The sequence below is a fragment of the Pan troglodytes genome, chromosome 15 (assembly GCF_028858775.2).
Source record: "Pan troglodytes isolate AG18354 chromosome 15, NHGRI_mPanTro3-v2.0_pri, whole genome shotgun sequence".
NCBI classification, from domain to species: Eukaryota; Metazoa; Chordata; class Mammalia; order Primates; family Hominidae; genus Pan; species Pan troglodytes.
In genome coordinates, this window is record NC_072413.2 from 47,808,922 (window position 1) to 47,829,698 (window position 20,777).

Genomic DNA, 20,777 nt, shown 5'->3' on the forward strand with positions numbered 1-20,777 from the left:
GTCCCAGCTACTCAGAAGGCTGAGGCAGGAGAATTGCTTGAACCCAGGAGGCGGAGGTTGCAGTGAGCCGAGATCGCGCCACCGCACTCCAGCCTGGGCAACAGAGCGAGACTCCATTTCAAAAAAAAAAAAAAAAAAGTTCACTGAGCCAAAGATTTGTGGATTTTACTACTATGTACACTGTACCTCAAAAAAAAATTGAGAAAGAATATTGTAACCAATAAACAGGACTGAGGAATGGAAAACCTGATGACAACAGAGTTTCTTAGAAAATACAACTTCGGAAAACCAAGTTCAAAAAAAATCCCGGAAAACCTGAATAAACCTAAAATCATTAAAGAAATTGAAATTAGTTCTTACAAACCTCCTCAAAATAGCCGGGCATGGTGGCACACACCTGTGGTCTCAGCTACTAGGGAAGCTGAGATAGGAGGATTGCTTGAGCCCAGGAGGTCGAGGCTGCAGTGAGCCAAGATTGCAACACTACATCCCAGCCTGGGCAACAAAGTAAGACCCAGTCTAAAAAAAAAAAAAGTCTCCTCACAAAACCCAAAACATTAGGTCTAGTTTTATAAGCAAATGCTATCCAATTTCAAGGAACAATCTCCGTTTTTTGACAGAGTCTTGCTCTGTCACCCAGGCTGGAGTGCAGTGCATGACCTTGGCTCACTGCAACCTCTGCCTCCCAGGCTCAAGCAATTCTCCTGCCTCAGCCTCCAAGAAGCTGGGACCTACAGGTCCCACCACACCGGGCTAATTTTTGTATTTTTAATACAGATGGGGTTTCAGCATGTTAGCCAGGCGGGTCTTGAACTCCTGACCTCAGGTGACCCAACTGCCTCAGCCTCCCAAAGTGCTGGGATTACAGGCATGAGCCACCGTGCCCAGCCACAATCTCCATTTTATACAAAGTTCTAGAGAGCAGAAAAAGAGGGAAAGGTCCTAAACTTATTTTATGAAACTGGTATAATGTAAACACAAAAAACAGGCAGAGACAGTACGAGAAATTAGAAGCCAATTAATAGATTTTTCTCAACTAATATACCATACTGACTGATTAACAGATAAAATAATACAATAGTCTGGGCATGGTGGCTCATGCCTGTTAATTTTAGCACTTTTGGATAACAAGCAGGAGGATAACTTGAGCCTAGGAGTTAGACCAGCCTGGGCAAATAGGAAGAGCCTGTCTCTAAAAATAATAAAAATAAAAATTAGCCAGACATGGTGGCACATGCCTGTGATCCCAGCTGTTTGGGAAGCTGAGGTATTAGGATGGTTTGGGCCCAGGAGATCGAGGCTGCAGTGAGCCATAACCACACCACTGCAGTCCAGCCTGGGCAACAGAGTGACACCCTGTCTCAAAAACAAAAAAACAAACAAAAAGAATGCAATAGACACAGAAAAACCATTCAGTAACATTTAACTCATTGTTATTAAAAATAACTTTCAAAAAGGTGTCCTTCAACAACCCAAAGGAAACATCCCGCAATGATAAAATCTTAGAAACAGTTCCTTTAATGGAATTAACAAAGATATACACGATTACTACTTCTATGAAACATTATATTTTTGCTTTTCAGTCACTGCAAAAAAAACATGGGGAAAATAAAAAGATATTAAGACTAGAAGAAAAGCCATAATTTGCAGACGATATGACTGCCTACAGATGAAGTATTAAAATTAGTAAGTGCTCTATAAGATTGCCCATTACTTGATCAACATGAAAGTTGTCTTCCCATGTACCAGCAAGTAACAGCTAGGAAATGAAAGTTTTAAAAACAGGTAGGGCGCAGTGGCTCACGTCTGTAATCCCAACACTTTGGGAGGCTGAGGCGGGCAGATTGCTCAGTTATAGTTTTATAATTGCACAATTATAGTTTTCCACAGGAAGACTCAAAGTGGTAAAAATGACAATTCCCCAGAAAATAATCTAAAAGTTTAATGTATTTTAATAAACATTCTATCAGGATTTGCCTTGAAACTTAACCTATCTGCAGAATATTTCATTGTAAAAATGCATCATTTATTGTTATTTCACATTGTTGTACACTTAAAGATTAATTGCAGTATTTTTTTTGCTACTACAAATATAAACTTCAACGTCCTCAGTGCGTACCCATAATTTTTTTTAGGATAAATTCCTATAAGAGGAATTGCTGAGTCAAAGGGCAGAAGCACTGTTAAGACTTTTGACTGGAATTCCCATGTTGTACACTCAAACTGACAATGTAGTATCTATTAATTTGATGGGTAAAAAAAATTCCCCAGGTTTACACAGCATTTCTGTCATCACTTTTTTTTTTCCAGATTTGTCATTTGTTTTTTAATTTTACTGGTGGTTCTTTACTTTCTCCACCTGCAATTCACCGTGGTACCGTTTTCACATGGTTACCCATCATTTTGAATATTTCATATCTTCTCAAATGATCTGCAATATTATTTTATCACGTACTAAAATGCTAAATATCAGGTAGTGGTCCTCTGTCTAGATTTTATTCTGTCTCATTTTTTTCTGTCTAGCTATTCCTATGTTAATAACATGCTGTTGTAAAAATTCTAGCATTAAATATTTTACTACCTCATAGGGAAATCCCTCCTTATTTCCTTAGCTATTCTCAAGCATTTACTCCTTTCAAAATAAATTTAGAATTATTTTATCAAGCATTAAAATCTCAATTCTGATTAAAGTCATGTTGAATTTATATATGAGGGGAATTTATATTTTTATTATGTTGAGTCTTCCCTTCCTTATGCACATGTCATTTGCAGCTCACTGGAAAAAAGCATAGGAAAATCTGACCTGTATGGAAGAAGGAAAGATCATAAAACATCTTTATAAAGATTATAGCCTAGTGTGGTGGCATGCACTTGTGGTCCCAGCTACTTAGGAGGCTGAGGTAGGAGGAATGCGTGAGCCCAGGAGTTCAAAGCTGTAGTATGCTACAAACATGCCTGTAAATAGCCACTACACTCCAGCCTGGGCAACAGAGCAAGACCCTGTCTCTAAAAAAAAAAAAAAAAAAAAAAAAAAGAAAAGAAATTTAAATTTTAAAAGGGGTACACTGATAAATTAGCCCATAATCCCCTCATTTTTATACTGCTACAGCTTTTTTTTTTTTTTTTTTTTGAGACAGGCGAGTCTCGCCATGTCACCCAGGCTGCGGTGCAGTGGCGTGATCTTGGCTCACTGCAACCTCCGCCTCCTAGGTTCAAGCAATTCTTCTGCCTCAGCCTCTCGAGTAGCTGGGACTATAGGCATGTACCACCATGCCTGGCTAATTTTTCTATATTTAGTAGAGATAGGGTTCACCATGTTGGATAGGCTGTTCTTGAACTCCTGGCCTCAAGTGATCCACCTGCCTCAGCCTCCCAAAGTGCTGAGATTACAGGCATGAGCCACTGTGCCTGGCTGCTACAGCATTTTGAAGAGTGTATTATATCATAACCAGACATGGTGGCTAACACACCTCTAGTTACAAGCACTTTGGGAGGGTGAGGCAGGAAGATCACTTGAGCCTGGGAGTTTGAGACCAGCCTAGACAATATAGTTAGACCCCATCGTTACAAAAAATAAAAAAATTTAGCTGAGCTTGGTGGCATGCACCTGTGCAGTCCCAGCTACTTGGAAGACTGAGATGGGAGGATCACTTGAGCCTAGGAGTTAAGGCTACTGCAGTGAGCCCTGACTGCACCACTGCATTCCAGCGTGGGTGACAGAGCAAGACTATCTTGGGGGAGCTGACAGCGGGGGGTGGGGGGGTGGGGAGGTGGGGGCAGGGGCAGTGTGGAAAGAGTATGTTCTATCATAAGTACTTCTTTCTTCACCATCCACCTTTAGCGAAATATCTAAGAACTCTAACCAAAATCTAAAAATTACTGAGCTAAATTCTCAATAAATATCAGCTCTGCTACTTAACTAGCTGGGTGACTTTGGCAAGCCATAATCTCCTATTACTCTTCCAGATAAAATGAGAGCTTCTGTGCAGATGATCTTGAAAGTCTAAAGAACTTCTAACAGTGATCTCTATGTTCCCTAAATGCTGTATCTACTCAACTAATTTTTAGTCAAAGGAAATCACACAGGATTATTTTTTGGCCTACATTTTCTATTTCCCTTCAACTTTAAAAAATTAAAAAGGAACCTCACAAATTAACTGTGAACCATATAGATCATCCTGAAGTTTACCTTTTGTCCTCGTTTCATTGGCTGCACAGCCGCAACATTTTTGCTTGTGTTCTGATGAGTTTCAATGTGTACAGTACTTTCTTTTTCTTTATCCTTTCCCTCTAACGCTTCTAAATCTCCTGAGTCACTTGGAAGTTTTTTCTTTTTCATTTCCCTGAATAAAAAAGACATGAAAACATTTCATTCTTAGAATTTGAAATTCTTAGTGCCCTAAAAAAGTTCCATGGGAAAGGCACATATACAGTATATAAATGGTCATGGCTTCTGCTTCACTTGATAATCACCAAGTTAGAAAATACAAAGATGCTCAAAATCATCATGTGGGAAAAAGATGAAAGTTTTTCATCTCTCATGGATTTATCTTTCTTTCCATCATCCAAGCTCAACATATTGTCACCCCTGACTCATCCTTACTCACTAGGCACATTTTGCCCCTGATCACCTTGATGGCCAGGCACTGGGATTTGTAGTCTTTGTACCAACATAGCATTGGCAGGTCTTAGGCATTCAATAAAACATCTGTTGACTGGTTGGTTGACTAAATGGATTAAAAAATACACAGGTTAAGAAGGAAGGGTAAATTTTATTACTGTGGTATTCTTCTTTCTGTTCCCAATGCCAACGTCTTAGTTCAGATCCTCATTACATCCCACCCAGACTTCCTCCAGAGTCTACATACTCTGAATTTTTTTTTTTTTAAACGGAGTTTGTGCCACCACACCCAGTTAACTTTGTATTTTTAGTAGATATGGGGTTTCACCATGTTGGTCAGGCTGGTCTCAAACTTCTGACCTCAGGTGATCTATTCGCCTTGGCCTCCCAAAGTGCTGGGATTATAGGCGTGAGCCACCACATCCGGCCATTAACTTCTATATTAATCTTCCTTAATCATTTGCCTATGTCACATTCTCTTTGTATCACTTTAAAGGGTATAGTCCAAAATCCTTAGCTTTTAAGTACTCCACTTTTAGTCCAAATTTACTTCTCCAATCATATTATCTACCATTTAATACACAAACTTTCTCTTCCTTCCAACTCAGTCTATTTATCATTTCCCCAAAGCACTATGCATATTACCCCAAAGAAGCACTCCCCTTTGTTAATGCTAATTCTCCTTGGAGTCTCCCTCCTTCATTTACTTAACTGCTAACATATCTTTCAAGGTATACTTCTGATGTTATTTCCCCCAAACATCTCAACTCACAGCAATCTCTTACTCTTGAACTACTTTATCACTTTCAGACACTATTTACATATTTATGACTACTTCCTGAATCCAGGACTCAAAAGTTTCTTGAAGGCATGAGCTTTATACTTTACCTCTTTGTATACTCAGTAAGTATCTAGCACAGGGCTATGTGCTCAGAATTCTCTGTACTTGTTCAATGATTATGTTTCTCAAATGAAAAGGCTTTATTGTCCATTCTGTTCTAGGGCCTCTTCCTGGAGTGCTTTAGTTTGCTTAGTCTTTCCCACCCTACAGTAGTTGTTCCCTTCCCTTCCGCCCTTCCCTTGCTTCTACTTGCTTCCTGAGACCTGCTATTTAAAAAAAAAAAAAAAAATCGGCCAGGCGCGGTGGCTCACACCTGTAATCCAGCACTTTGGGAGGCCAAGGCGGGTGGATCGCGAGGTCAGAAGATCGAGACAATCCTGGCTAACACGGTGACACCCCATCTCTACTAAAAATACAAAAACAAAATTAGCCGGGCGTGGTGGTGGGTGCCTGTAGTCCCAGCTACTCGGGAGGCTAAGGCAGGAGAATAGCATGAATCTGGGAGGCAGAGCTTGCAGTGAGCCGAGATCGCAGCCACTGCACTCCAGCCTGGGCCACAGAGCGAGACTCCGTCTCAAAAAAAACAAAAAACAAAAAATCAACTATTCTGCCTTACATAAAACTTTCCTAATTTCAGGTATTCATATTTATTCCTGACAATATCACCCTAGAACTAGTCTATGTAATACACTGAAATCATTATTGTACATGTTTATGTAATAAAAGGTCTTATTAGAGCTAGTCCTCAAATAACATCATTTCATTCAACATCATTGTGTTATAACTTTGATGAGAACAAAATTGATTCCTGGCCACGGCTACCATCTGTGCAGAGTTTACATGTTCTCCCCATGTCTGTGTGGGTTTTCACCAGGTACTCAGGTTTTCTCTCACATCCCAAAATGCGCATGTCAGGTTAACTGGTGTGTGTAAATTATCCCAGCATGAATGAGTGTAGGTATGTGTGCCCTGCAACAGAATGACATCCTGTTCTAGGTTGGTTCTGGCCTTTTGCCCTGACCTGCCAGGATAGGCTCTAGCCACCAATGACCCTTAACTGGAATAAGCGGTTGAAAAACGAATGAATGAATGAATGAATGAATGACTTAATAAAAATGATTGTCAAAAATTCCTAAACTATAGTCATACAAATGTATAACAATCAACAATGTAGTATGAAAGTGTTTAATGAATGTGCCACATTTTTCTTTTTGAACCTCATGGTAGTAGGAGGTACTCTATAATTTTCACTTTGCAAATAGTCCTTGATTTAACCCACTACCACTACAACTGCCATCACTCATTGATTTACCAAAAATTGGGTAAATAATTATCTTGCTCGCTTTCATTCATCTTCCTTAAATATACGTACAGTTTACATTTATTTTAACGTTTAATATTAGAAGAGTTTTCAGTCTTTATTTAGAAGCTTGGTGATGGTTTTGTGACCAAAAATATGCCAGAGGAACTTAACTCTTGTTTATATCAATTAGCCCACGGCAAAACTGGTTTCATTACACACTGTTTCCCTGAAGTCCAAGTTTCCAAGAACCTATTGAAAATGTTAAGTGGGCCAGGCGCGGTGGCTTATGCCTATAATCCCAGCACTTTGGGAGGCCAAAGCGGGTGATCATGAGGTCAGAAGATCGAGACCATCCTGGCTAACACGGTGAAACCCCGTCTCTACTAAAAATACAAAAAATTAGCCGGGCATGGTGGTGGGCGACTCTAGTCCCAGCTACTCGGGAGGCTGAGGCAGCAGAACGGCGTGAACCCGGGAGGTGGGGCTTGCAGTGAGCCGAGATCATGCCACTGCACTCCAGCCTGGGCGACAGAGCGAGACTCCATCTCAAAAAAAAAGAAAATGTTAAGTGAAGGCCGGGCACAATGGCTCATGTCTGTAATCCCAGCACTTTGGGCAGCCAAGGTGGGAGGATCACTTGAGCCCAGGGGTTTAAGACCAGCCTGGGTAACATGATGAAACCCTGTCTCTACAAAAAATATAAAAATTTTTGTAGTGGCACACGCCTGTAGTCCCAGCTACTCAGGAGGCTGAAGCAGGAGACTGCCTGAGCCTGGGAGTTTGAGGCTGCAGTGAGCCATGACTGCGCCATAGCACTCTAGCCTGGGCAACAAAGCGAGACCCTGTTTCAAAAAAAAAAAAAAAAGAAAAGAAAATGTTAAGTGAGGACTTACTCTACTAGGTCTATTTCATTGATTATAGTTACAGATTAGGGCCCTTAAACAGAAAAATGTATTAGAGCTTAATATTAAAAACTAAACATTTGTGCTAAATCTTGGTAAATTTAATGAAGGAAGTCTTTAAACAGCTAAGTAATCTGTGGTAGCTGAGCTATCAATTAAAAAAAAAGAAAAACATGCTTTTTAGTTAATTAACACAGATGTGTTTACCTTCTTTCCTTGGCTGACAAATGTCTCCGGCTCTGTGATTTACTGTCACTCTATTAAAACAAAAAAACAGGCAAATGCAAATATCACTATTAACTTTTTTGAAAAGTAGAAAATTATTCACTGAGAATAGGATGTTCTTCATAAAACTGAAAATAGCTTACAGAATTAGAAGATTCCTCTTTTGAAGCCAATTTCTGGATGGACCTATGAAAATAAACACAAGGGAGTCTCTACTGGCCTGTAAAAGACATGCATTTACAAAGTCCCAAAACATTCCCATATCATACTCTTAAGTACTGGCAATCCAACAAATTTTCAAATTTGGTGAAGTGAGAAAAACATACAACCAAATTGCTCCTCTCTCCACACTTCCATATACATTTTTAAATAGGTGACGTGTATTGAAAACTTACTGCGTGTCAGGCACTGCCAGATGGTATACACACATGAAACCTTCACCAAATCCCTATAAAAGGGATACCATTCTGTTTTCACCAAGAAGGAAACTGAAGCTTAAGCACAAAGTAATTTTCCCAAGGACACACCCTAAGACCCAATACTGGTCTGTCTGACTCCTAGACTGTTCTGAATTACCCCTAAGTTAATTATGCATTTATAACTATGGACTATTCACCTGATGATCTGCAAAACATTATATAGACTAAAACACATTTCTTTGATGGAATTGTCTTTGTTATGTTTTTAGCATTTATAACCATTTACTTGTTTCTATTTGGATCTAGTTTGGCCACTCTATATGCACTGTATTTTTCTACCCTGGTCCTGGGAATTTCTTTGCAGAGAGACCCAATCAAATGTTGAAAAAGTATTAAGACAATGGAGTGTAAAAGTACTGATGTCAATCTTGGTATTATCTTTGTAAGGATTACCTCATCATCATTCTCAGCTTACACAATAATATGTAAAATTTTATTTTTTAATTACCTTTGGGGTTGAAGGTGAGACAAGTCAATGGTAGTATCAGGATAATTTAATGTCTCTTCCCCTTCATCCTTCATTTCACCAACAGAATCCTGATCTTTTCTAACCTCTTCATATTCTCCTTCATCTTCAGAGCTTTCTTCCTGAATGAGCTCCTCACTTAGTTCATCTCTGCCACTCTGAAGAGTGATATCCTCTTGGTCAACCTGAGTCATGAGTTCTACTTCCACAGGAGTTTCATGTTCTTCTTTATCCTCATCACTGCTAGTGTCACCTCCATCTGTAGAATTATCATAAGGAAAGTCAGTGTGGGACTACCAACCAAGCCAGGTGATTTCCTAAAAATGTCATAAAAATATTCCACTGTTTCTCCCATATTTCTCCAAAAAATCAACAGAAAAGTGCCTCATCATTCCCAAAGGGTACTCTTAGACAAAAGAATAAACTGTATCATGAATAGGTTGAACTAAATGATCTCCAAGATCCTTTACCACAATAAATTTCTTGGACATTGCTATCCTTTCAACAACGAAAACCACAACTCTGCCTTAGTTGGGTATTTCCAAAAACCAAGACAGCAAAATTAGTTGCATAACTTTTGCTGCTTTTATTATAATTTGCACATAAAAACTTAAATACGTATTATATAACGCCCACATAGCAGGTGCTCATTCTTCTGCAAAAGGAACACTGTCTAATAGTAGTAACAGGGTCTACCGCCTCACCTGTAAAATGAGATGCCACCACTCATCTGACAAGGATGGTTGTGAGAATAGAAAATAATGTAAATAGGCCAGGTGCAGTGGCTCATGCCTGTAATCCTAGCACTCTGAGAGGCCGAGGTGGGTGGATCACAAGGTCAGGAGTACAAGACCAGCCTGGCCAAGATGGTGAAACCCCGTCTCTACTAAAAATACAAAAATTAGCCAGGCGTGGTGGCAGGCGCCTGTAATCCTAGCTACTCGGGAGGCTGAGGCAGAAGAATTGCTAGAACCTGGGCGGCAGAGGTTGCAGTGAGCCGAGATTGTGCCACTGCACTCCAGCCTGGCGACAGACTGAGACTCCCTCTCGGGGGAAAAAAAAAAAAAGAAAAGAATGTAAATAAGGCACTTTATACAGTCCCAGGGAAATGGTGAGCCTCAATCAACAAAATCTTGCAGCACAACAGTAATAGTAAATGAAACAATGCAATATTACCTGTAAAGAGGAATGACATTAGCAGAGAGAATAACTACAAAAGTAGTTTAGTGGGAATATTTTTCCTAGTTTCCTCAGGTAGGCAGGTGAATTTATTCCAGCAACTATAATTGCTCTCTACTTGAAACAAGTATTTTATTAAATCAAGCCAAATTTTCATATGAGAAACTGCACTTTATAAATTCATCTATCACTTGTAATTCCTAAACCCAAAACTAAATGCTAATGCACATTTACCTGAGTCTACCTTTGTTAAACACATTTATGCATTACCCATTAAATACTGAAGTCTCACTATATAAACATACATTAAAGTATGTTAGTATGGATCCAATTAAATACTTTTTTTTTTTTTTTTTGAGACAGGGTCTCATTCTGTGGCCCAGGCTGGAGTGCAGTGGCAGTGGCGTGATCTAGGCTCACTGTAACCTCTGCCTCCCAGGTTCAAGCAATCCTCCTACCTCAGCCTCTTCAGTAGCTGGGACTATAGGCGCTCACAACGCCTGGGTGATTTTTTTGGTAGAGATGGGGTTTTGCCATGTTGCCCAGGCTGGTCTCAAACTCCTGAGCTCTAGCAATCCACCTGCCTCGGACTCCCAAAAGTGCTGGGATTACAGACATGAGCCACAATGCCCGGCCTGATAAATATTTTTAAATTCACTAGAATAAGTATATTTAGCATTTCCAAAAAAAAATTCAGTAAAACAGCACGTACTTTGGGTTTTCGGGGTTTTTTTGAAATTTAGATTATCCCAAAGAGACATGATCATCTAAGGATTTAGAAGCAAAACTAGGTAACAAAAAACATCACAAGCTAATTTCTTAAAATCTATAAACTACCTAATTGTTCCATTTCTTCTGATATGAGTTCACTTGTACAACTTGCCAGTGTCTCCATGTCTTCATCCTGTACTCTGACTTTTCGTTCACCCTGATGTCTCCAAACACAAGACTCATCTACCTAAAGAAACAGTTATTTTTCAGTGATGGAGCTTCAGACAAGACTAATGAAAATCAGGAAAAAAACAAATAAATAACCAAGAAGCTGAAGAGTACCTTAAAAAGGAAGCTAAACCCCATCATTAGGTATGAGGGAGGAAGAAAATTCTTTTTTCCTACAAAAGATAACATACATTAATGCTTTAAAAATCAGTTTTCTCCATTTTTTGCTTGTAAAACAAAAAAAAATTAGTGTCAGATGACACTAATGGTCATATCCATTTTGTCTTTTACTATGTCAAGAATAACATTTCCCATTTATAGAACTGGGCAGTATGTATAGGAACAGTTATTAAGAAGTAAAAAATATACACACTTGCTCTGATATTCTGGGTCAGTCAGACCCTGAATATTCTATTTTCAGAAATAAGTTCAGGCTATACTTTCTTACCCTTATAACTAAACTATGTGAAAGTGCACTGCCCTCAATAAAAATATACATGAAGAAGATATGACAAACACTAAACTTGTCACACCAAGGCAAAAATTTCTTTACTTCATAGCAGACTTCATATAGGAAATCCGAGTAATTTGTTTTTGTTCTAAGAGTATTTGTAAACTGTCTCAAACCTGTCTCCATAATCCATTGACAAGTCTAGTGATATTTTTCCTGTCAAGACATTACCTCTTATCATGAAGCTTCCTGTTGTCAAATATTCTCCAGTTGGTGCTGTTTTAGATACCTGAAGAACACAATAATACATTATATTCTTATTTAAAAAAATACTCTAGTTTTCTTTTTCCACTTGAGGAGAAAGTAAAGTCAGAGTCAAGTAAGCCACACTGTCTTCTGAAAAGTTTATAATTTCGTACAAATTCTCAATACTAAAGGGAAAGATACCCCTTTAATGACAGATAAGCCTTTGGAAGTAACAAAGAAAAAAACAAAGAATCCACTACATCAATAATTTTCTTTCTTTTTTTTTTTTTTTTTGAGATGAAGTCTCACTCTGTTGCCCAAGCTGAAGTGCAGTGGCACAATCTCGGCTCACTGCAACCTCCACCTCCTTGGTTGAAGCGATTCTCCTGCCTCAGCCTCCTGAGTAGCTGGGACTACAGGCACGCACCACCATGCCCAGCTGATTTTTGTATTTTTAGTAAGGACGGGGTTTCACTATGTTGGCCAGGCTGGTCTTGAACTCCTAACCTCATGATCCGCCTGCCTCAGCCTCCCAAAGTGCTGGGATTACAAGTGTGAGCCACCACGCCCGGCAATAATTTTCAAATGCCATGGACGACAGACAGAACTGGTCCACTCATCTCTTCCAGCATGAGATGTAATGAGAAAACTAAGGATAGGCTAATGAGCTTATCATAAAGCTATGTTTACTAAAATAAAGCTCTATTTATTAAATAAAATCCTTGTCTAAGATACTGTTTTTGATAATAAAGTTTTGCCTTTTTTTTTTTTTTTTGAGACAGAGTCTCACACTGTCACCCAGGCTGGAGTGCAGTGGCCTGATCTTGGCTCACTGCAATCTCCACCTCCCAGGTTCCAGAGATTCTCCTGCCTCAGCCTCCCAAGTACCTGGGATTACAGGTGCGCACCACCACGCCCGGCTAATTTTTGTATTTTTTAGTAGAGACGGGGTTTCACCATATTGGCCAGGCTGGCCTTAAACTCCTGACTTCATGATCTGCCCACCTTGGCCTTCCAAAGTGCTGGGATTACAGGCATGAGGCAAAAGTTACCTTTGTCTATATGAAATAGCAGATTTTTAAAAATATATCCTATTTTGGCAAAACAGAAAGTGAGTAAACTTATCCCATAATTTAAAAAAATTTTGGGGCCAGGTACGGTGGCTCACACCTGTAATCCCAGCACTCTGGGAGGCCGAGGCAGGTGGATCGTGAGGTCAGGAGTTCAAGACCAGCCTGGCTAAGATGGTGAAACCCTGTCTCTACTAAAATTAGCCAGGCGTGGTGGTGGGTGCCTATAATCCCAGCTACTTGGGAGGCTGAAGCAGAGAATTGCTTGAACCCAGGAGGCAGAGGTTGCAGTGAGCCGAGATCGCGCCATTGCATTCTAGCCTGGGTGACAGAGCAACATTCTATCTCATAAAAAAAAAAAATGTATACATCTGTGAAACCCCCAAATCTTGAGAGTATCTTTATTAGTCATAGTTATTAAAATAGCAAGGGGCCAAGTGTGCTAGCTCATGCCTGTAATCCCAGCATTTTGGGAGGCGGAAGCAGGAGGATCACTTGAGGCCAGGAGTTTGAGACCGGCCTGGCCAACATGGCAAAACCCCATCTCTACAAAAATAGAAAAAGTAGCCAGGTATGGTGGGACACTCCTGTAGTCCCAGCTACTCAGGAGGCAGAGGCAGGAGAATCGCTTGAACCCAGGAGGCGGAGGCTGCAGTGAGCTAAGATTGCACCACTACACTCCAGCCTGGACAACAGAGCAAGACTCCATCTCAAAACGAACAAACAAACACAAAAAACCAGCAAGGGATTAAAAACACTAAATTTCATTCTAAAAAATTTCTTAATGAAAGAATTAAAACCACTTTTATAACAGCACTGAGGTAGCAATTTATAATCCCCCTATATGACAATATCACAGCACAGCATATAATATAAAAAGATATAAAAATGAAACTAAATCTAAGGGAGTATAATGAAACTGAATTCTTTTTATCCTACTGTACAGCTTTAGGAACTTATAAAAGTAAATCATCATCAATTATAATTCTCAAAAGTATGATAAGAAATCAATAGCAATGTGAGGTCAAATATAGAATGAAGTATCACCAAACTCAACAGCACTGGCCAGGCACCATGGCTCACGCCTGTAATCTCAGCATTTTGGGAGGCTGAGGCAAGAGGACCACTTAAGGTCAGGAATTTGAGACCAGCTTGGCCAACATGGTGAAACCTCATCTCTATAAAGAAAAAAAAAATGCAAAAAAACCCCAACAACATCATTAACCACAAAGAAGGGCAATTAATAAAAACAAGTGAATTTAAAAAACAAACAAACAGGATATGCCTACTTTTCTGGAAGGGCCCAAGAGAATTCAGAATATTCCAACAAAGATGAACAGAAGAAAGGCCTTTTAGGTCAGTATGCCAATAATAATCAATAATAACTGGAACACTCTTTATCCTGTATAATTGTGTGGATCACTCTCTCTTCATTTACCTCTCCGCTCAAATCCTACCTTCCTAGAAAGGTTCCCCCAATACTTCATCCAAAACGGTATCCCCTATCACTCTCTATCCCCTTCCATGCTTTTAAAAACACTATTTTATGGCACTTATTACCTGACATTATGTACATATTTTCCTCTACCAAAAAGAGTTAGCTCTATTGAGCCTTGTCTGCTTTATTTACTTCTATACTCTCAAAATTTGGCACACAGTAGCTCTTAGTAAATTAAGAAAAAGGACAAGAGCCCTTATTACCTGATGATGGTACACCCACCAAGCACTAGTGATAACTCGTGCATCCCAAGCAGCACTGTAGCAAAGTGCCATTGTGCCAGCTTCAGTCAAGGTCCGTGGGGGGATGGGTTCTCCTGGAATAACAATGCATAATGTTTCAATACCAAAGTATGGACTTTCTCCAGAGCAAGATATGAAAATCACATGCCGCATGACAGGGTCAATGATATATATATATATATATATTTTTTTTTTTTTTTTGAGATGGAGTTTCGCTCTGTTGTTCTGGCTGGAGTGCAATGGCGCAATCTCAGCTCACTGCAACCTCCGCCTCCCGGGTTCAAGCAATTCTCTGCCTCAGCCTCCCGAGTAGCTGCAATTACCAGCGCCCGCCACCATGCCCGGCTAAATTTTTGTATCTTTAGTAGAGATGGGGTTTCACCATCTTGGTCAGGCTGGTCTTGAACTCCTGACCTCGTGATCCACCCACCTTGGCCTCCCAGAGTGGTGGAACTACAGGCATGAGCCACCGAACCCGGCCGGTCAATCATATATCTTAAATACTAATACATTTTTACTTCACTATTATAAAAAGTTATTATTTTAATTAAAAATGTATTTTTAATATTCCTATTTACAGAGCAAGCTTTTAAATGACCTACGTAAATAAAACATGTCAGAGAAGAAATATCCTCTCACATCAATAATTCTAACTTCACTCCAGAAAAGATAATTTAGAGAAATCCATTTAAAGTTTGAAGACTTCCAAAATTAAAATAGATTGGCTGAATCATGAACATGAAGAGCATATATGAATAACATGTCCCTTATGGTTAGATTTCAAATATTTTAAAATTGGGGTATAATTCACATGCCATAAAATTCACCCCTTTAAAGTATACAATTCAATGGCTTTTTGTATATTCATAATGCTGTGTGACCATGACCATCAATACTATTTAATTCCAGAATATTTTCATCATCCCAGAAAAGAAACCCTATATTCATTAGCAGCCACTCCCCATTTTCTCCTCTGTACCCAGCCCCTGGCAATTACTAATCTATTTTCTGTCTCTACGGTTTTGCCTATTTTGGATGTTTCATACAAATGTAATCATACACAGCATTTTAGGTTTGGCTTCTTTCACTTAGCTTAATGTTTTTCAAGGTTCATCCATGTTAAAAGCACATATAAGTACTTCTGTTCTTTGCAAGTCTGAATAATATTCCATTATATGGATATATCACATTTTGTTTATTCATTAATTGAATGACATATGGATTGTTTCCATTTCTTGGCTATTATAAATAATGCTGCTATCAATATCTGCAAACAAGTTTTGTGTAGACACATACCTTTGCTCATCTTGGGTATATACCTAAGAGAGGAATTGCTGGGTCAATTATGTTTAACATTTTTTGGAACTGCCAAACCACTTCCCACAGCAGCTGTATCATTGTCCATTCCTACCAGCAGTATTCTATTTTCTCCACCATCATCACCAACACGTGTTATTGTTTTCTCCAGCATCATCACCAGCACATGTTAGTGGGTATAAAGTGGTATCTTGTGATTTTTTTTTTTTTTTTTTTTGAGACAGAGTCTCTCTCTTTTCACCCCGGCTGGAGTGCAGTGGCGTGATCTCGGCTCACTGCAACCTCCACCACCTGGGAAGTGATTCTCCTGCCTCAGCCTCCTGAGTAGCTGGGATTACAGGCATGTACCACTACGCCCGGCTAATTTTTATATATATATATATATTTTTACTAGGGATGGGGTTTCACTATACTGGCCAGGCTGGTCTCAAACTCCTGACCTCAAGTGATCTACCTGCCTCTGCCTCCCAAAGTGCTGGGATTACATGCATGAGCCACAGCGCCTGACTGGTATCTTGTGATTTTGATTTAAATTTTCCTAATAACTGATGATACTGAGAATCGTTTCATGTGATTCTTGGCCATTCACGTATCTTTGCAGAAATATCCATTCAAATCTCTTGCTCATTTTTCAGCTGGGTTACTTCCCTTTCTATTGTTGAAACTTAGGAATTCTTTGGACACTAGACTCATCAGATATATGATTTGCAAATATTTTCTCTTATTCTGTGGGTTGTCTTTTTACTTTCTTGATAATGTTCTTTGGATTAAGGTTTTATTTATTTATTTTATTTTTTGAGACAGAATTTCACTCATTGCTCAGGCTGGAGTGCAATGATGCCATCTCAGCTCACTGCAACCTTCGCCTCCAGGGTCCAAGCGATTCTCCTGACTCAGCCTCCCAAGTAGCTTGGATTACAGGCGCCCGCCATCATACCAGGCTAATTTTTCATATTTTTTAGTTGATACAGGGTTTCACCATGTTGGCCAGGCTGGTCTCGAACTCTTGACCTCAGGTGATCCACCTGCCTCAGCCTCCCAAAGTGTTGGGATTACAGGCATGAGCCACCGTGCCGGGCTGAATTAAGGTTTTTAATTTTATGTCTAACTTACCTGTTTTTTGTTTGATTACTTATGATTTTGGTATCATATCTAAGAAATTACTGCATGATACAAGATCATGAAAATTTATTTATTGTTTTCTTCTAGCAGCTTTATACTTCTGGCTTTTAAGTTTAGGTCTTGGATGCATTTTAAGTTAATTTTTATAAATGGTGTGATTAAGAGGTCTAACCTCAATCTTTTGCATGTGGATATCTAGTAGTGCCATACTACCGTTAAAAAGTTAAGCCACTGACTGGCAGAAAATACTTGCAAAAGACATAGCAGATAAAAGACTGTTATCTAAAATATAAAAAAACTCTTAGAACTCAACAGTAAAAACACAAACAGCCCAATTAACAAATGGGCCAAAGACTTTTAACAGATACTGCATCAAAGATATACATATGAATATCTAATAAGCATATGAAAAGATGCTCTGCATCATATGTCACCAAGGAAATGCAAATTACAACAACACTGAAATACACTATGCATTAATGATAATGGCCAAAATCCAAAACACTGACAACACTAAATTCTGGTGGCAGTGGAACAACAGGAACTCCCATTGCTGGTGGTGATGTAAAAGGGTACAGCCACTTTAGAATAGACAGTCTGGTGGTTTCTTACAAAACTAAAAATACTCTTACCATGTGATTCAACAATATTGATGTTTGGTATTTACCAAAATGAACTGAAAACTTATATCTGTACAAAAACCTGCACAGATGTTTATAGTAGCTTTATTCATATTGCCAAAACATGGAAGCAACCAAATTCAGTAGATTAATGGATAAACTGTGGTTCATCCAGACAACTGAATATTATTCAGGGATAAAAAGAAATGAGCTATCAAGCCATGAAGAGACATGGAGGAAAGGTAAAAGCATACTATTAAGTGAAGAAGCCAGCCTTTAAAGATCAGTGGTTGTCGGGGGTTGGGGGAAGGGAGGGATGAACAGGCAGGGCACAGAGGACTTTTTTAGCACAACCAAACTAAATCTGTATGATAATACAATGGCAGATACGTGTTTTATACATTTGTGCAAACTCAAAGACTATATACATCAAGAGTGAACCCTGGCTGGGCTTGGTGACTCATGCCTGTAATCCCAGCACTTTGGGAGGCTGAGGTGGGCAGAACACTTGTCAGGAGTTCGAGACCAGCCTGGCCAACATAGTAAAACCCTGTTTCTTCTAAAAATACAAAAACTAGCCGGGTGTGGTGGCACGTGCCTGTTAATTCCAGCTACTCTGGAGGCTGAGGCAGGAGAATCGCTTGAACCCGGGAGGCAGAGGTTGCAGTGAGCTGAGATTACGCAACTGCACTCCAGGCTGGGCAACAGAGCAAGACTCTGTCTCAAAAAAAGAGAGTGAACTCTAATACAAACTATGGACTCTGGGCCATAATGATGTGTCAATGTAGGTTCATTAGTTGTAACAAATGTACCGTTCTGGTGGGGGATATCGATAATAGGGGAGGCTACGCATGCATGCAGCACGGGGTATGTGGGAAATCACTACACATTCTGCTCAATTTTGTTGTGAACCTAAAACTGGTCGAAAAAAATGTCTATTTAAAAAAAGAGGCCGGGTGCAGTGGCTCGTGCCTGTAATCCCAGCACTTTGGGAGGCTGAGGCGGGCGGATCACAAGGTCAAGAGATCAAGACCATCCTGGCTAACACGGTGAAAACTCGTCTCTACTAAAAATACAAAAAATTAGCCGGGCGTGGTGGAGGGCGCCTGTAGTCCCAGCTACTCGGGAGGCTGAGGCAGGAGAATGGTGAGGCAGGAGAATGCCCAGGAGGCAGAGCTTGCATGAGCCGAGATCGCACCACTGCACTCCAGCCTAGGTGACAGTGCAAGACTCCATCTCAAAAAACCAAAAACAAAAAAGAAAAAAAAAAAGAAAAAAGAAAAAAAGAAAGAGGAAATTCTATCCCCATTGGTCTTGGCACCCCTGCTGAAAATTAACTGACCATAAACTACAGGTTTATTTCTGGAATCTCGATTCTATCCCTTGATCTATTTGTCCATCCTCATGCCAGTACCAGTGTCCTGATTACTGTTACTCTGTAGAAAGCTTTAAAATCAGGAAACATGAGTCCTTCAAAATTTGCTCTTCATTTTCAATACTGCTTTCGCTAATCTGAGTCTCCTTGCATTACCACATGAATTTTAGAATCAGCTTCTCCATCTCTGAAAAAATAAAATAAAATAAAATGCAGGGCCAGGGGCAGTGGCTCATGTCTGTAATCCCAGTACTTTAGGAGGTCAAAGTGGATGGACTGCTCGAGCTCAGGAGCTCGACACTAGTCTGGACAACATGGCAAAACCTCGTCTCTACAAAAAACACAAAAATAAGTTGGGCACAGTGGCAAATGTCTATGGTCCCAACTACTCAGGAGGTTGAGATGGGAGGATCGCTTCAGCCTGAAAGTTCAAGGCTGCAGTGAGCCAATCGCACCACTTTATTACAGCCTGGGTGACAGGAGACCCTGTTTCAAAACAAAACAAAAAAAGCAGCTGCAATTTTGAGAGGGATTACATTGAATTCCTAGATTACTGGGGAGTACTGCTATCAGAACAATATTAAGACTTCCAATACATACACATGGGATATCCAATTTAGGTCTTTAATTCCTTAAAATAATTTTATAGTTTGTTATCTATAAGCGTTGTAAGTGTTTTGGTAAATTGATTCCTAAGTATTTTATTCTTTTTAATGCTAATTATAAATTGAATTGTTTTATTAATTTCCTTTTCAGATTGTTCACTGGTAGTGTACAGAAATACAACTGATTTTTGTTTACTGATCTCATATCCTGGACATTGCTGAACTTGTTTATTAGCTCTGATAATTACTGGTAGATTCTTTAGGTTTTTTAAATGTGTGAGACCATATCAACTGTAAACATAGGTAGCTTTACTTTTGCCTAATTTGGATTTTTTTTCTTTTTATTGCCTAATGACCTATATAGAACCACCAGTATAATGTTAAATAGAAATGGCAAGAACAGACATATTTGTCTTATTACTGATGGGAGGAGGAAGGTACCCAATCTTTCAGCATTAAGTATGATTGTTAGCTGTCGGTTTTTCATAAATGCTTGTTTACCAAGTTGAGGAATATCCCTTCTATTCCTAGTTTGCTGAGTGTTTTTATCACGAATGTTGAATTTTGTCAAATGGTTTTTCTTCATAAGTTGAGATAATCCATGTGTGTTTTTTGTCCTTTATTAGTAGATTATATTACATTAATTTCCATATACTGAAACAAGCTTTCATTCCTGAGATAAATTACACTTTGTCATCGTATATAGTCATTTTAATATGCTGCTAGATTCAGTTTGCTAATATTTTGTCAAAGATTTTTGTCTATATTTATAACCGGTATTGGTCTGTAGTTTTCTTGTGTTATCTTTGGTTTTGTAATACTGGCCTTGTAGAATGAGTTAGGAAGTGTTCCCATTGATCCTATTTTTTGGAAGAGTTTGTGAAGAACTGGCATTCAACCTTCTTTATAATTCACCAGTGAAGCCATCTGGCCTAGGGTTTTCTTTGATGAGTATTTTTTTAATGTTTTTCTTTATTATTAATCCAATCTCTGTACTTACAGGTTTATTTCAATTCTCTATTTCTTCTTGAGTCAGTTTTAGTATTTATATCTTTCTAGGAATTTGTCCATTTCATCCAGGTTACATAATCTGTTGGTATATAATTGTTCATGGTATTCCCTTATAATCCTTTCAATATCTGTAAAGTCAGTAGTAATGTTCCCTATTTCATTCCTGATTTTAGGGATTTGAGTCCTCTATTTTCTTGGTCAGTCTAGCCAAGGGTTTATCAATTTTGTTTATCTTTTCAAAGAACCAACTTGGGTTTTGTTCATT

At 39.1% G+C, this 20,777-nt stretch overlaps 1 protein-coding gene across 7 annotated transcripts in view; it reads right to left on the minus strand.

Annotated features, from left to right (window-relative positions):
- The window catches only part of NEMF (nuclear export mediator factor), a 69,696-nt gene that overhangs the window by 8,180 nt on the left and 40,739 nt on the right, over positions 1-20,777 (minus strand). For 6 of the 7 annotated variants that reach the window (XM_009427766.5, XM_054666511.2, XM_009427765.5 and 3 more), the window contains 8 exons: positions 14,424-14,536; positions 11,638-11,695; positions 11,070-11,128; positions 10,854-10,974; positions 8,820-9,096; positions 8,036-8,078; positions 7,875-7,924; positions 4,190-4,343 (listed from right to left, as the gene is read on the minus strand). In XM_009427766.5, the coding sequence (XP_009426041.3) occupies positions 4,190-4,343; positions 7,875-7,924; positions 8,036-8,078; positions 8,820-9,096; positions 10,854-10,974; positions 11,070-11,128; positions 11,638-11,695; positions 14,424-14,536 (875 nt within the window). The remainder of the gene's footprint in view (positions 1-4,189; positions 4,344-7,874; positions 7,925-8,035; positions 8,079-8,819; positions 9,097-10,853; positions 10,975-11,069; positions 11,129-11,637; positions 11,696-14,423; positions 14,537-20,777) is intronic. The other variant, XM_009427767.5, reaches the window with a different exon arrangement.